The 12,398-nt window shown below is 42.5% G+C and overlaps 1 protein-coding gene across 3 annotated transcripts in view; it reads right to left on the bottom strand.

The window, feature by feature from the left end:
• LOC143296500 (uncharacterized) overlaps positions 1 to 12,105 on the bottom strand; it is a 47,771-nt gene extending 35,666 nt beyond the window's left edge. The window contains exons 1-8 of one of the 3 annotated variants that reach the window (XM_076608472.1): positions 12,010 to 12,105; positions 8,308 to 8,940; positions 6,491 to 7,547; positions 5,370 to 5,937; positions 4,993 to 5,045; positions 2,955 to 3,113; positions 1,437 to 1,568; positions 94 to 382 (exon numbers count right to left, since the gene is read on the bottom strand). In XM_076608472.1, the coding sequence (XP_076464587.1) occupies positions 94 to 382; positions 1,437 to 1,568; positions 2,955 to 3,113; positions 4,993 to 5,045; positions 5,370 to 5,937; positions 6,491 to 7,547; positions 8,308 to 8,938 (2,889 nt within the window). In that variant the 5' untranslated portion in view covers positions 8,939 to 8,940; positions 12,010 to 12,105. Of the gene's footprint in view, positions 1 to 93; positions 383 to 1,436; positions 1,569 to 2,954; positions 3,114 to 4,992; positions 5,046 to 5,369; positions 5,938 to 6,490; positions 7,548 to 8,307; positions 8,941 to 11,094; positions 11,117 to 12,009 lie in introns of those variants that run through there. The other 2 variants (XM_076608490.1, XM_076608480.1) reach the window with 2 other exon arrangements.
• Positions 12,106 to 12,398: the final 293 nt, after the last annotated feature.

Genomic DNA, 12,398 nt, shown 5'->3' with positions numbered 1-12,398 from the left:
CCCACACACCCACCTCCTGAGCATCAGCGATGACTACAGGTGGTACTTGGCAGCATGAATCCCCCCACCCCCCTTCCCCCTCCACACACCTACCTCCTGAGTGTCAGCGATGACTTTCTGCAGGCGTGACCGGGCAGCAGGCAGCATGGAAACCACCATCCTACCCACCAGGGCCAGGTCCAGCCGCCCCAGCACGCTCTCCGACCTCGTGCTCAGCACCCACTGGTTGAAGCGGCTGACGGCCGCCGGCTCCTTGTGCTGCAGCAGCCGCTCCACCGCCCTCTGCACCAGGGGCACCGGCACCACGAAGCCCGGCACAGCATCAAAGTAGGTCAGCATCAGCCAGAACATCACCGGGTCCTCTGGGTGGTCGCTGTACAGTCTGGTGTTGCACAGCGACAGGGAGAACAGAAAAACAGGACTTCATTTTCAAAGGGTGAGGAAGACACACAATATGCATTTTTTTGTTTTGGTTTTGTTTTACATCCTGCCTTTTGTGCAAAGAGAGAAAGGGAGATAGATGGCCAGAGCAAGTGAGGGGGGGAAAGACAAAGACAGAGAGAGAAAGACAGGGACAGAGAGGGGGGGGGGGGGAGTGCCATAGACAGAGAGAGAAAGAGAGGGTCAGAGACAGAGAAAGAGACATGGACTGTCAGATATAACCAAGTATCAAAGTTCCGTTTTCAACCTTTTTATTTTTTTTTTCATTTTTTGTTTAGTTTTGTATTTTTAAATGCATTAAGCTTTGAGTGAAAATGGTACTGGTTATAGTTGTTTTTTTTTTTAATCAAACTCCCAAGACTTTTCCAGGCCCTGAAGGGCAAAACATGTCTCCTAAGACTTTCCCAGCCCTTGAGATGGGTTCTCTCATTTTCCAGCCTTCCATGACTCTCTACAAATCCGGTCTTTGTGGCAGTACTGGAGGGGAGGGGAACTCCAAATAACAAGAGCAACAATTTTTGTGCTCAGTATTCCAAACTGTTGAACGTCATAATTATGGGGCAGTAACAACACAGCACATGGGTGGCAGTGACCGTTCTTTTTTTTGTCACACTGAAAGTCTGCAGCCGGGGTCCAAAAAACATATGGCTGGCACCTCACTTTGTCCAGGAGCTCCAGCCAAGGAGAGCAGAATGAAGGAATTGTTTTCAATGTCCCGACACACACCAATAATTGAAGAGCAGCCTGAATTTCTCACAAGGAAATCTACTGATAAAAAACAAAACAAAACATAAACATTATGAAAAAACAACAACTAAATAACACCATGCTGGTTATAACTCAAATCACAGCAATGGGACTATTTCTGGGGCTGAATACCTATCAGTTCTTAACACTAGAGATAGAGAACACAAAATAATGCTAAAATGTCAATCAAAACAACGTTCAAGAGAAAAGCTGAAGAAATCTGCACTATGGATCACACGTCTCCTCACCTCAGAAGAGAAATGATGCAATCCCCTGCAGGCTTTACACTATGACGGCGGAGATACTGAAAGATGTTCTTCAGCTGTCGGTCGTAGCGGTCACCTTCTGCGCAGCCCAGCCGGATGTAGGCATTGCACACCCTGCAAACAGCAGATAAAGCTATCGGTCAATCATTGCACACCCTGCAACCAGAAGATTGAGCTATCAGTCAATCATTACACACCCTGCAACCAGCAGACTGAGCTATCATTCATTAACTGCACACCCTGCAACCAGCAGATTGAGCTATCAGTCAATAATTGCACACCCTGCAACAAGCAGATTGAGCTATCATTCATTAACTGCACACCCTGCAACCAGCAGATTGAGCTATCAGTCAATCATTGCACACCCTGCAACCAGCAGATTGAGCTATGAGTCAATCATTACACACCCTGCAACCAGCAGACTGAGCTATCATTCATTAACTGCACACCCTGCAACCAGCAGATTGAGCTATCAATCGATCACTGCATACCCTGCAACCAATTGCTCTGAGCTATAAATCCATCATTGCATACACCAAAACCAACAGACTGAACTTTCAACCAGTTAGATAGGTTCTTCAGCAGTCAGTCATAGCTGTTGCTCTCTGCAAACCCCAGGCATTGCACACCCTGCAGCCAACAGCTTCAAGTGTGGAGTTCGTTTCCTTTCTTTTTATTTTCTATTTTATTCTATTCATTCTTTTACTTTTCTTTTTAACCACCCCCAACCCAAGTCACCTTAGTGAAGAGAAGCAAACTGGAGTTAAGTGCCTTTCCAAAGTTCACTTTGATGAAACAGTGCATCAAACCACTGACCACAGGTAAATGCTGGATCAGAAGTCTTAACTCCTGATTGATTCAGCAATGGAGACAGAATGAATTAAGTAACCAGAGAAGAAGAGGCCCTGGCTGCATAATAAATAATTATTATCACCTTTACCTCAGTGGTACCTACTGACAGCTGAAGAGGCCCTGATTGTATTATAAATACCCATTATAACCATTACTGAAGTCAAGTGGGACCTTGTTGAAACTCCCGTTACATTACACATTTTATGATCATTATCTAAGTGGTACCTTTTAAGATCTGAAAGTCCCCAGCTGCATTATAAATATGATCATTATTCAAGTGGTACCCACTGAAGAGCTGAGGACTCCACGGTTGCTGTATAAATAACCCTTATCATTATAACCAAAGCAGTACCAACTCATAGTTGAAGAGACTGTGGTTGCGTTATAATCATCATCTTAATTGAAGTGTTACCTACTCAGTTGATAGCCCTAAATAAAGCCTTACCTACTCAGAACTGTTTATCGTAATGTAAGCAGTACCTACTAAGAGTTGATTACCATAATTAAAGTGGTACCTACAAAGAGGTGATTACCATTACCTACTCAGAACTGATTACTACAACAAAAGCAGTACCCACCCACAGTTGATTACCATAATCAAAGCAGTACCTACTCAGAGCCGATTACCATAATAAAAGTGGCACCTACTCAGAATTGAAGACACCCTGGTTGCAGACGAAGGAGAAGACCTTCATCAGCTGGGGGACGGCCCCCTCACGGATCAGCACGTGCAGCAAGTTCAGCACCAGTCCCCTGTCCACCTTCATGGCCTGCTGCCTGTGCATCTTGCCCACAACCTCTGTCGCCCTGCACAGCCAGCACACACACCTCAACTCCTCGAACACAGGAGTGAATTGCTGCTAAGTTTAGGAGGTTCCACAGTCTTTGGGGGCCATCAGGGCAGTGATTTCATGTCCACTGTGTCTTGGGCTTGGCATAGAAAGGCGGGGGCCCAATCCCGTCCTCCCACCACATTAATTCAACCTTACTGATTATTCAACCAAAGTCACACCTGGGTGGAATGAGGAAAATCAAGAGTGAAGAGCCTCTGCCAAGGACACAACACCACGCCAAAGTGGGGCCTCAAACCCTGTTCATTCGTGAACACTGGCCCAAGCTACCGCTTGATCAACACCTAAGAAATGGGCACTTTCATCATCAATATCAGTAAAGATGAAGTCAAGGTGGCGCTTCACGATACCACACTATTTCATTCACAACATTTGAAGCAGAACAGAAACTTGACAAACTGACAGAGTGATGCTGTTCAAACTCAGCAGCAAGTCAAGAATCACATTAAGGTGGATTATTCCATTCGCAAATTGGATGATTTATTGAAAATCCCAGTTGTGCAACTTCTATTGATGCGTTACTTTCCTTGCCTGGTTGCACAACATTCATTTCCCCTGTTATTCTTTTTTGGGGGTGTGGGGGTGGTGTTGGGGAGGATGGCATGTAGACTGCTTCTGAAATTGAGGAATCAAAAAGAAAAAAAAAAATCAGAAGTTTTCATAATTCATGCCTGATGGTGTTTCCGTCAACACGGGTGCAATAGCCGAGTGGTTAAAGCGCTGGACTTTCAATCTGAGGGTCCTGGGTTCGAATCTCGGTGCACCTGGTGGGTAAAGGGTGGAGATTTTTCCGATCTCCCAGGTCAACATATGTGCAGACCTGCTAGTGCCTGAACCCCCTTCGTGTGTATGCGCATGCAGAAGATCAAATACGCACGTTAAAGATCCTGTAATCCATGTCAGCGTTCGGTGGGTTATGGAAACAAGAACATAATTATATACCCAGCATGCACACCCCTGAAAATGGAGTATGGCTGCCTACATGGCGGGGTAAATAAAAAACAAAAACAAACGGTCATACACGTAAAATGTTACCTGTCTGTCTGTGTATGTGTGTGCGTCTGAAATCTGATTGAATGACACAGGAAACGAATGATGAGCGCCCAGTGGTAGCCATCAGTCGGCTCTACCCAGGTAGGCAGCCTGTGGTGCAAATGTCCCCGTGTATGTAAAGCGCTTAGAGTGCTTGCTCTCTGACCGAGGATAGGCGCTATATAGAAGTATCCACATCAATCAATCAATCATTTAGACTGACAGATTAACAATGAATTCTAGAAAAAGATTCAGTGTTTCACAGTGCTTGTCTCATTTAACTGGGCTGAACTTGAGGGGATGCAACACAGATTTAGATTTGGGAGGAAAAGGGTAAAATCATTTTTTCACAAACCAGTATCAAGAATGACGGTGACAATGCTTATTTAACACTCATTTTTCAAATAAACAGAGTTCAGAAATTTTCTGAATTAATGATAGTCATGCAGACTCACAGAAGATTCCACAAAATATAGATCTAAGAATATGATTTAGAATACAATATCAAAATTCTGCCAAGTGCCAGTGCACATCTTTTTTAAGTTATGAGAAAAACACCTAAGAAAGTATGACAATATAAAAATCAATCACTGAATCAGAATGTTAACTGAGAAATATTTTGAAGTCATACTTGGTTACCAAGGGAGATTAAGCACAGAGTGGATGGTAATGCTAAATTTTTCCCCACCTTCTACTATCTAGGACATAGCAAGTATCATGTCAACTGAAAATAGCAACAATAAAAAAAAGATTAAAATCATTACGTGTTTATAGCAAAGAAAAAATATATGTAATACACTCACTCCAAAATATTCTTTTTCTCCAGGAAATGCTTCAGCTCTGTCTCCAGTTCCTTCTGAAAACAAAACATGAAAATAATAATTATGTAAATCTATATAGTACTGATTATTGTGCAGAAACAAATCAATGCGCATTCACTTCATTTATGAAAGTCATTCTTTTTCTGTTTTCAGTGACATTCAACGATTCATTCAGAGGATTCTTCAAAAAGACACTAAAAACCCAAACTGACCTTATAAAGTTTAATACTGCAAGATCTTTCACAACAATTTGTACAAATTCATGAAAAAGTAATTTAATCTCGTTTTAACAACAACTACCTCATCCCCGTTCTTTTAGCATCCTCCTTTCTATCTCATTCTGTGATGGGTTCACCTACCTGCATGTCCTTCATGCGGTTGTTCTGCGGCGTCCTCTCAAAAGACGGCGGCCCACGCTGGGTGGTTAAAGACTGTACCCTGGGTGCTTGCCTGATTCCTCCCACACTCCTGACCCGGGGCAGTGACAGTGACTGGTGATAGCTGCCCCCCTTCCAGTCCCCTCTCCCTCTTGGTGCATCATGTGCTGGCTTTCCCAACAGGCTGCCGCCTTTGCCTGGCCTCGGTTTGGCGCTGTCGTTCTTGCTGCTTTTCAGTGCTGGGAATTTGGGCATCTGGAACTTGTGATCATCGTTCCATCCCGGGGATCCTCTACGAGTGTCCGTTCTTCCGGACTGCTGTGCTGTCTCTTGGACTCGAGGTGTCCAGTCTGACTGAGGGCTGCCTTTTTTCTCCTTGTCCGTGCCAGTTACGCCTTTTTTGGGGCTGTCATTCTGCACCGCCGCCTGGCTTTCACTTTGATCTTTGGAGTTTGGTCTAGAGACTCGCCGTTCGGACCTGTCTGACACTGAGATGGATAAGTTCTGTTCCGGCATCAGATGCATGCCTTCTCCACCCTTGTTGGTAGACCTGAAAATGTAATAATGCAAGAGAACTTACTCTGAACTTTCTGAACTGTTCATCATTACAACTATAAAATAAAATATTATTAATCTGTCGATGTTAATACGTCATCCCTTTAAAATTAGAGAAAAAAACCAAAGAGAGAGACATGCAAACAAAACATAAAAACTAAGACATGATCTGGTTCAAACAATTTCTTTTTACACTATATCAAGACCATCCTTGTATATTGTTGACTTTGTTCACATTAGTTTACATAGATTGACCATGTTACAAGGGAGATACGACTCAAATATTTTATTCTCCTTCAGAGAAAATGTACGTTAATCTTCAACTGTTCAAGTTCAATGTTCTCACACTACGTGCAAAGCAGCAGTCACACTCACAAGATGAAGACAGTATTTACACCATATTCTAAAACAAGTTTGTAACACTAGTAAGATAAGATACATATAACTTTATAAGCAAAAACAGTCCTTAAAACAAAAACAAAAAATAATAATTACCTGCCATTAACAACACATTACCACCACCAACAAACACTCTGCACCTCACCCACCTTTTGGAGAGGGTGCTACCACCATGGCCTCTGTCCTCTTCCTCGTCTTCATTTTCCAAGAATGTGTCAAACTCATACAGCGACAGAACGTCAAAATCTTCATCCTCCTCCTCAGCTTTCGTGACAGCCATCTCCTCCATGTCCCAGTCTGTCCCCGAATGGGACGCCAGCCCCAGATGTCCTGCCGATCGGATACCGGGAAGCATCTCTTTGTCCATGGAAGAACTGTCCAGCTGGCCCAGTAACAAGGATGACGACGAGGAGGGACCGAACCTGCCCATTTCTGACTCTGAAGGAAACACCTTCTTGATGATGATGTTGTCTCGAGTCTCCACCTTTCTTGGAGAATAGGTCACAGTAGATGATGTCTTTGTTGTTTTCACTTCAGAATGGCCCAAAATTGGTTTACCCGGGATTTTGTTGTCTGATTTTGATGGTTGTTCTAAGGTGCTATTGTCTCTGGCGCCTGCAGCGACTGATGCTGGATTTGTGTTCAAAAGCTTCACGGATGACTGGGTGCCTGCCTGACTGCTGGAACCATATGCAGTTGAGAGAGTTGAACCTTTTCCTTTCACTGTTGTTGTTGTCGTAGATCTTGAACCGCTCACCGTCGTTCCTGACCCAAAATTCGCTTTATCAGTGTTAGTTTTCTGATGGGGACCCTGAGCCACAGTGTGAGACAGTTCAACATTGTTCAATCCTGTGGAACCACTAGAAGGCTTTGAGGCACTGACAGACTTTGTTGGAGCCTGAACTGTAGTCACAGGTTTAGCCTGTGCCTTTCCTGGAAGCTTTTTACCATCTGATGATGATGATGACATGAAACCTGAAGTGGGTGAAAATGATGATGTTCTGTTGGACAGAGGAGGGTCTTCCGAAGACAGACGCCACACGTCTCCCATCTTCTTCCATTCCAAGTTCCCTGCCGTCATGGATGGGCCACTCTTGGTGAACTTCACCTGACAGTTCAACGAGGACATGACTGACTTGCGCATCTCCCTGTCTGCCTCGTCCTCACTGCATGCCGACCCGTCTGATGCAGACCCCTCACTCACAGCTGGGTGTGAACAGACAGAAAATGAGGTGGTTGTTTTTTTTTTCAAACAGTGCGAAGTCAAAGTGAGGCATTAAGTTATAACTAATGGTTAATACAAATGAACAAATACCTTTTGAGTAAAGGAAGCATGGAGGGCACGAGACAAGTTCTAATTAAAAGGAGCCAGAATGGGCGAATTTTATCTAGTGAAAACTTCGTTTGGCTCCATGCCCAATAGGCTATACCTACCTGTGAAGTGAGCTGAAAACTTTTTGACTAGTTTTATTAGTTCTGAGTTCAATTCCACCACTGTGGCCTATATTGGCACCCACTTTTATTACACTACAGTATCAATTTTAAAAACCTTTGATGCTGCTGTCCAGGAGCATTGACCCACTTTCCAAATCCTATGTAGTACAAAGTACCACTGTTCTGATTCTCAGTCTCACACATTAATTAACATAACATTATTTCTCCCCACCTTTCAACTTAATTCCTTTCCCTGTCTGATGTGTGTGTTGCTTTTAAGATCTGACATCCTGAGCACATATGAATTCTAATTGTAACATTTAGTCAACAGTGATATCACTGAGAAACAGTCTAAGCAGAAAAATGTTTAATTATTCTTTTGACTGCTGGGAAGTATTGCCTATAGGAGCCTACAGACAGGAATCTCAAGCAACTGTAATGAATTTTCACAACAGCTAAAACTGATCAACATAGACACATGTAATCAAGGTAATAAACAATATTGGTGTAACCAACAGACTAGTTTTCATACCTTCAAAATTACCTCGTGGGCTCTGACTCCCGTACTTCATATCCTCTGATTCATCAAGAAGAAGAGCATCCTCATCCACATCAGGAATCTGCTCTGAACAAAACTCTCCATCTCCAACCATTAAAGAAAGTTCAAGGAGATCATCTTCTTTTGGAGCGTCCACTGAGACTGGTGTATTGTCAGCACAGTGGGGGTCTCCTGCATCATGCATGCTCTGAGCGCCGTCACTTTCAGGTTCGGTTCCCGAGGCATACATTTTCACCACGCTGCTGTCACTGATGTCAGCAGTACTGCTCTTTGTCAACTGCTCTGTTGGAGCATCTTGCTCCCATGGGCGTTCTGTTTTGATCGTAACTTCAGAGGATGCCATACTACTGGGTTTGGCCTTTTTCTTCTTCTGATATTTTGATACTTTTCGCTCTCTCTCCCCTTTGTCAAACTGTGCTCTGAATTTTGATGAGGTGCCATCAGTCTTAACACCAAAGCTACTGTACACTGCAGCATCACTGTCTTGCTGGGTGATACCTGGAGCAGCCCCTCTCATTTCAACCACCTCCACAACTGGGACTTGAGAGTTAGTTGGAGGATAGCCACCAGCCTCAGGTTCTTTCTTGCTAACTAACGATGCCATATCTGAAAAAGAAGGTAGAGTAATATTACACAGATATATATATATATATATATCTTCATTATTATATATCATATGATATATATTATATTACATTCAATGATTCATATGCCACGAGACTTCCCTGTGCAGAAATCAGGTTGCCCTCCTCAGTAACAAAAACTGAAAAAGTGTCACCATAGCAACAGTGGCACCCTTTTTTTTCTGCCAAAGTATATTTTGGTACCTATCAGAGTGGATTTCTTCAGCAAAATGTTGCCAGTGGACAACACACACATTGCCTAGGTTCTTTTCACATGCACTTACTGAAGTTAGTGCATGCTTTACATGGGACCTGGGTTCCCCATCTCATCAAAATGACCAGACATTCAGTTTGATTTTCCAGTTAAATTGTGGCGAAAGGGTAAGCATTCTGCCACCTTCCTGTTTGGCTGCCTGGCATCTCCAGTTAATGGACCACTGGAGAGTCCTGTCACCATCCTGGATATAACACATCACGAAATCGTGAGCAATGCCAATGGTGATCAATATATAATACAGACAAAAGCAGCAAACGTGCTGTCTTCTATTTCTTAGATATCTGATAGCCTCCATTGCTAAAACACTGTACAATAAACTTAAAAGTGCAATCCTTTGGACAATAAGAAAACCAAAATATCATGTTCTGCCTCTCTCATTTGACTGTTGAAAAGTCAAAATTTTACTCATGATATCCCAGTTTTGTGATTTTCCTGACAGTATTACAGTTTTTACTGCCTTCTCTGCCACAAGGGAAGAGGCGCCTCTTGTTGCCAGATGCTGATCATGACTTTAGTGAGACTGTGTCTACAGTCATGTATGCCACATCAATTTGTGGAATCCTTTGGGTAAAAAGTAGTAGCAATAATTGACTGCTTTGAAATTTTCATAAAAAGACCATCTAATCTTCATGCAGGAGACATGACCGAGTCTCATTACAAACACAGTCATACAGTGATATTTAGGTATAATACTAAAAGACTGGTTGGGGGGTGGGGGGTGAACAAGTGTCTTTAAGCACATAACACAGAAAAGTGGATTTTTAAATCAACTTCTGCTTGGGGATCTTTTCTTGCTGACTGTGTATTCAATATTGGAGAAAACGTGGGACTAATGTGTGCTGAAGTGAAAATTCCATCCTTCACCTAAGGCAAATGTCAGCTGCATACAAAAGACATAGAACATACATGAAAACTTGCCCAATTTAGAATATTTATGAAAAGAGTAATTGGAAACCGAGTTGGGAAAACAGCATCTTATCCTTATCAGATACTGAGGTAAAATTATGTGAATTTTGCCCTGTGCTCTGTGTGTGTATGCATATGTGTGTGTGGTGTGCAGTGTCAGTATGTGTGTTTGTTTTGTGTTGTGATAGTGTGGGTGTGTATATGCATGCTTGGGCTGTTGGCTCACATAACTTGAAACCAACCTCCACACCCAACACACACATAAGTCACACAAACATGCACACACACACTCTCTCTCTCTCTCTCCTTCCCTCTATCTCTCTCTAACACAACACACACTCACTCACTCACATACACACAGAGTGGTACATGTTCAAAAACTCACACACACAGATACACACACAATGACACAGCACACACACAACGCATGCAGTGAATCATTCACACACACACACACACACTAACACATGACATACACTAACACACTAGACACACTGACACACCACTGAAACACACACACACACACACACTCACAAGCCACTGATCTAAACTTTGTTTTGATCAGTGCACACAAGCACACATGTATACTGACAGCCCACTAACAGAATGTGCATGCATGTGTACTTTTTTCCGTTTCAGTGAAATGGCATAAAATTGAAGAAGAAACACACATGCACATCGTCTCCTGCCTCATTATTTGTATAATTTCCAGTGGATAAACCTACCGAGGCAACCATGTATTTGTTCTGTATTGTCCATGTGTTCTGTGTGGCTTATTCAGGATTAAAGAGGCTATGCCAGTCTTGAATAAAAATTAAAAGCTAATTTGTGTTTGCACATTTCTTCTGTCTTAGCTGCTGTGTGCACATGTCAAATGATTGGTGTAAGAACAGGCCCGGCGCTTCCTTTTTTTGAGGAAGTGTCTGGGTTTGTTCCAATGTACCTTTTATTTACCTGTGTGCTAGCTGAATCGGTAGCGTAAGGCATCACTGACTTGAAGCTGTGTACCTTGTGTAATGGAGAGAGTTACCACTCTTTACTGTTTGTTGAAGTCAACTATAAGTGTACAAAAAATAAAAATAAAATAAATAAATAAATAAATAAATAATACATCGCTTGTTCCCTATCCTCTGCAATGATGCTGCCTCTCTTTCTCTTTTTAACCCCCCAAACAACAAAACATTACAAGGTGGCCTGAACAATTAACAAACAAAATGGCGGCTTGAGTCAACAGAGGCAAGTCTGTGTTCATAATTAGTTTCATGATGGGTCTTTTCACGTCGTTTTTTAGTCTCTTTAATAGAGAGAGTGCGTTAGGTCCCGCTGCATCAGTCATTCAGTGCATGTCATTTTTTGCTGAACTTTAAAAAAAAAAAAAAGAAAAAAAAAAAAAAATGCCCGCAATACAAAATTTAAACGCACGGAAATTTTCGTTATATAGATTCCAAAATTTAAAACAGAGTCCTGCAAGATTAACCAATACTCAAATTATTTTCTCCGGTTCAGGGTGCCAACAAGCCTGGCGCCATTCTAAGTTCCGGGTTGCTTTCTGTTGGACCGGCAAAACCGAACGCTCTTCATCGTGTGTGACTGTGAACAAAGTGAAAATTGTCTGTAATCATCAGTATGTATACATAGGTAACTGGGTAATAAATATTGTTTTCAAACAGTAAACCTTTGTCAGTTAACCAGAACACCAAACTGTCAATAATGTCAGTTTCTCTTCAAGCAGTGGTCAGCCATCTTGAAGCATCAATTGCTGTTTGTCTTTCCATTATTCATTCATGCGATGGAACATTCATGCACACATTTCTTCAGAAGCACATTGATCAGTTCTGTCCATTCAATCAAGAAATCTGGGACATTTACCTGTATGTCTCGTGCGTGCACTTCCTTATTTTAGACCAAAAGTCATCGAGACAGTGCTCAACTATTCCGTGTTCGATCCCAAACTTTTCTCAGTGTAAAGGGCCTGAAGTCGTCGCGCGTATTTCTCATAGTTCTTCCCCTTTGACTTAAAAAATCGCGCCTTGCACCACGTGGGCGTGGCTTTGCATGCACTCCAGGGAAACTTGACTATAAAAAGCGCAAACTGACCTTGTAATAACGTCGGAATGTCCGGAATATATATAAATGATGGTCTTCCGTAGAAAAAAAGTAGTTACCGTTCACACTCATTTTTGATGAAATGTTCTATATCTAGCCTATACTCGCTTCTCTCCGGGATTCATTTTCAATGTCAATCGATTAAGTTTAGC

The sequence above is a fragment of the Babylonia areolata genome, chromosome 2 (assembly GCF_041734735.1).
Source record: "Babylonia areolata isolate BAREFJ2019XMU chromosome 2, ASM4173473v1, whole genome shotgun sequence".
Taxonomy (NCBI): domain Eukaryota; kingdom Metazoa; phylum Mollusca; class Gastropoda; order Neogastropoda; family Buccinidae; genus Babylonia; species Babylonia areolata.
This window is presented reverse-complemented; position numbering and strand designations above follow the sequence as displayed.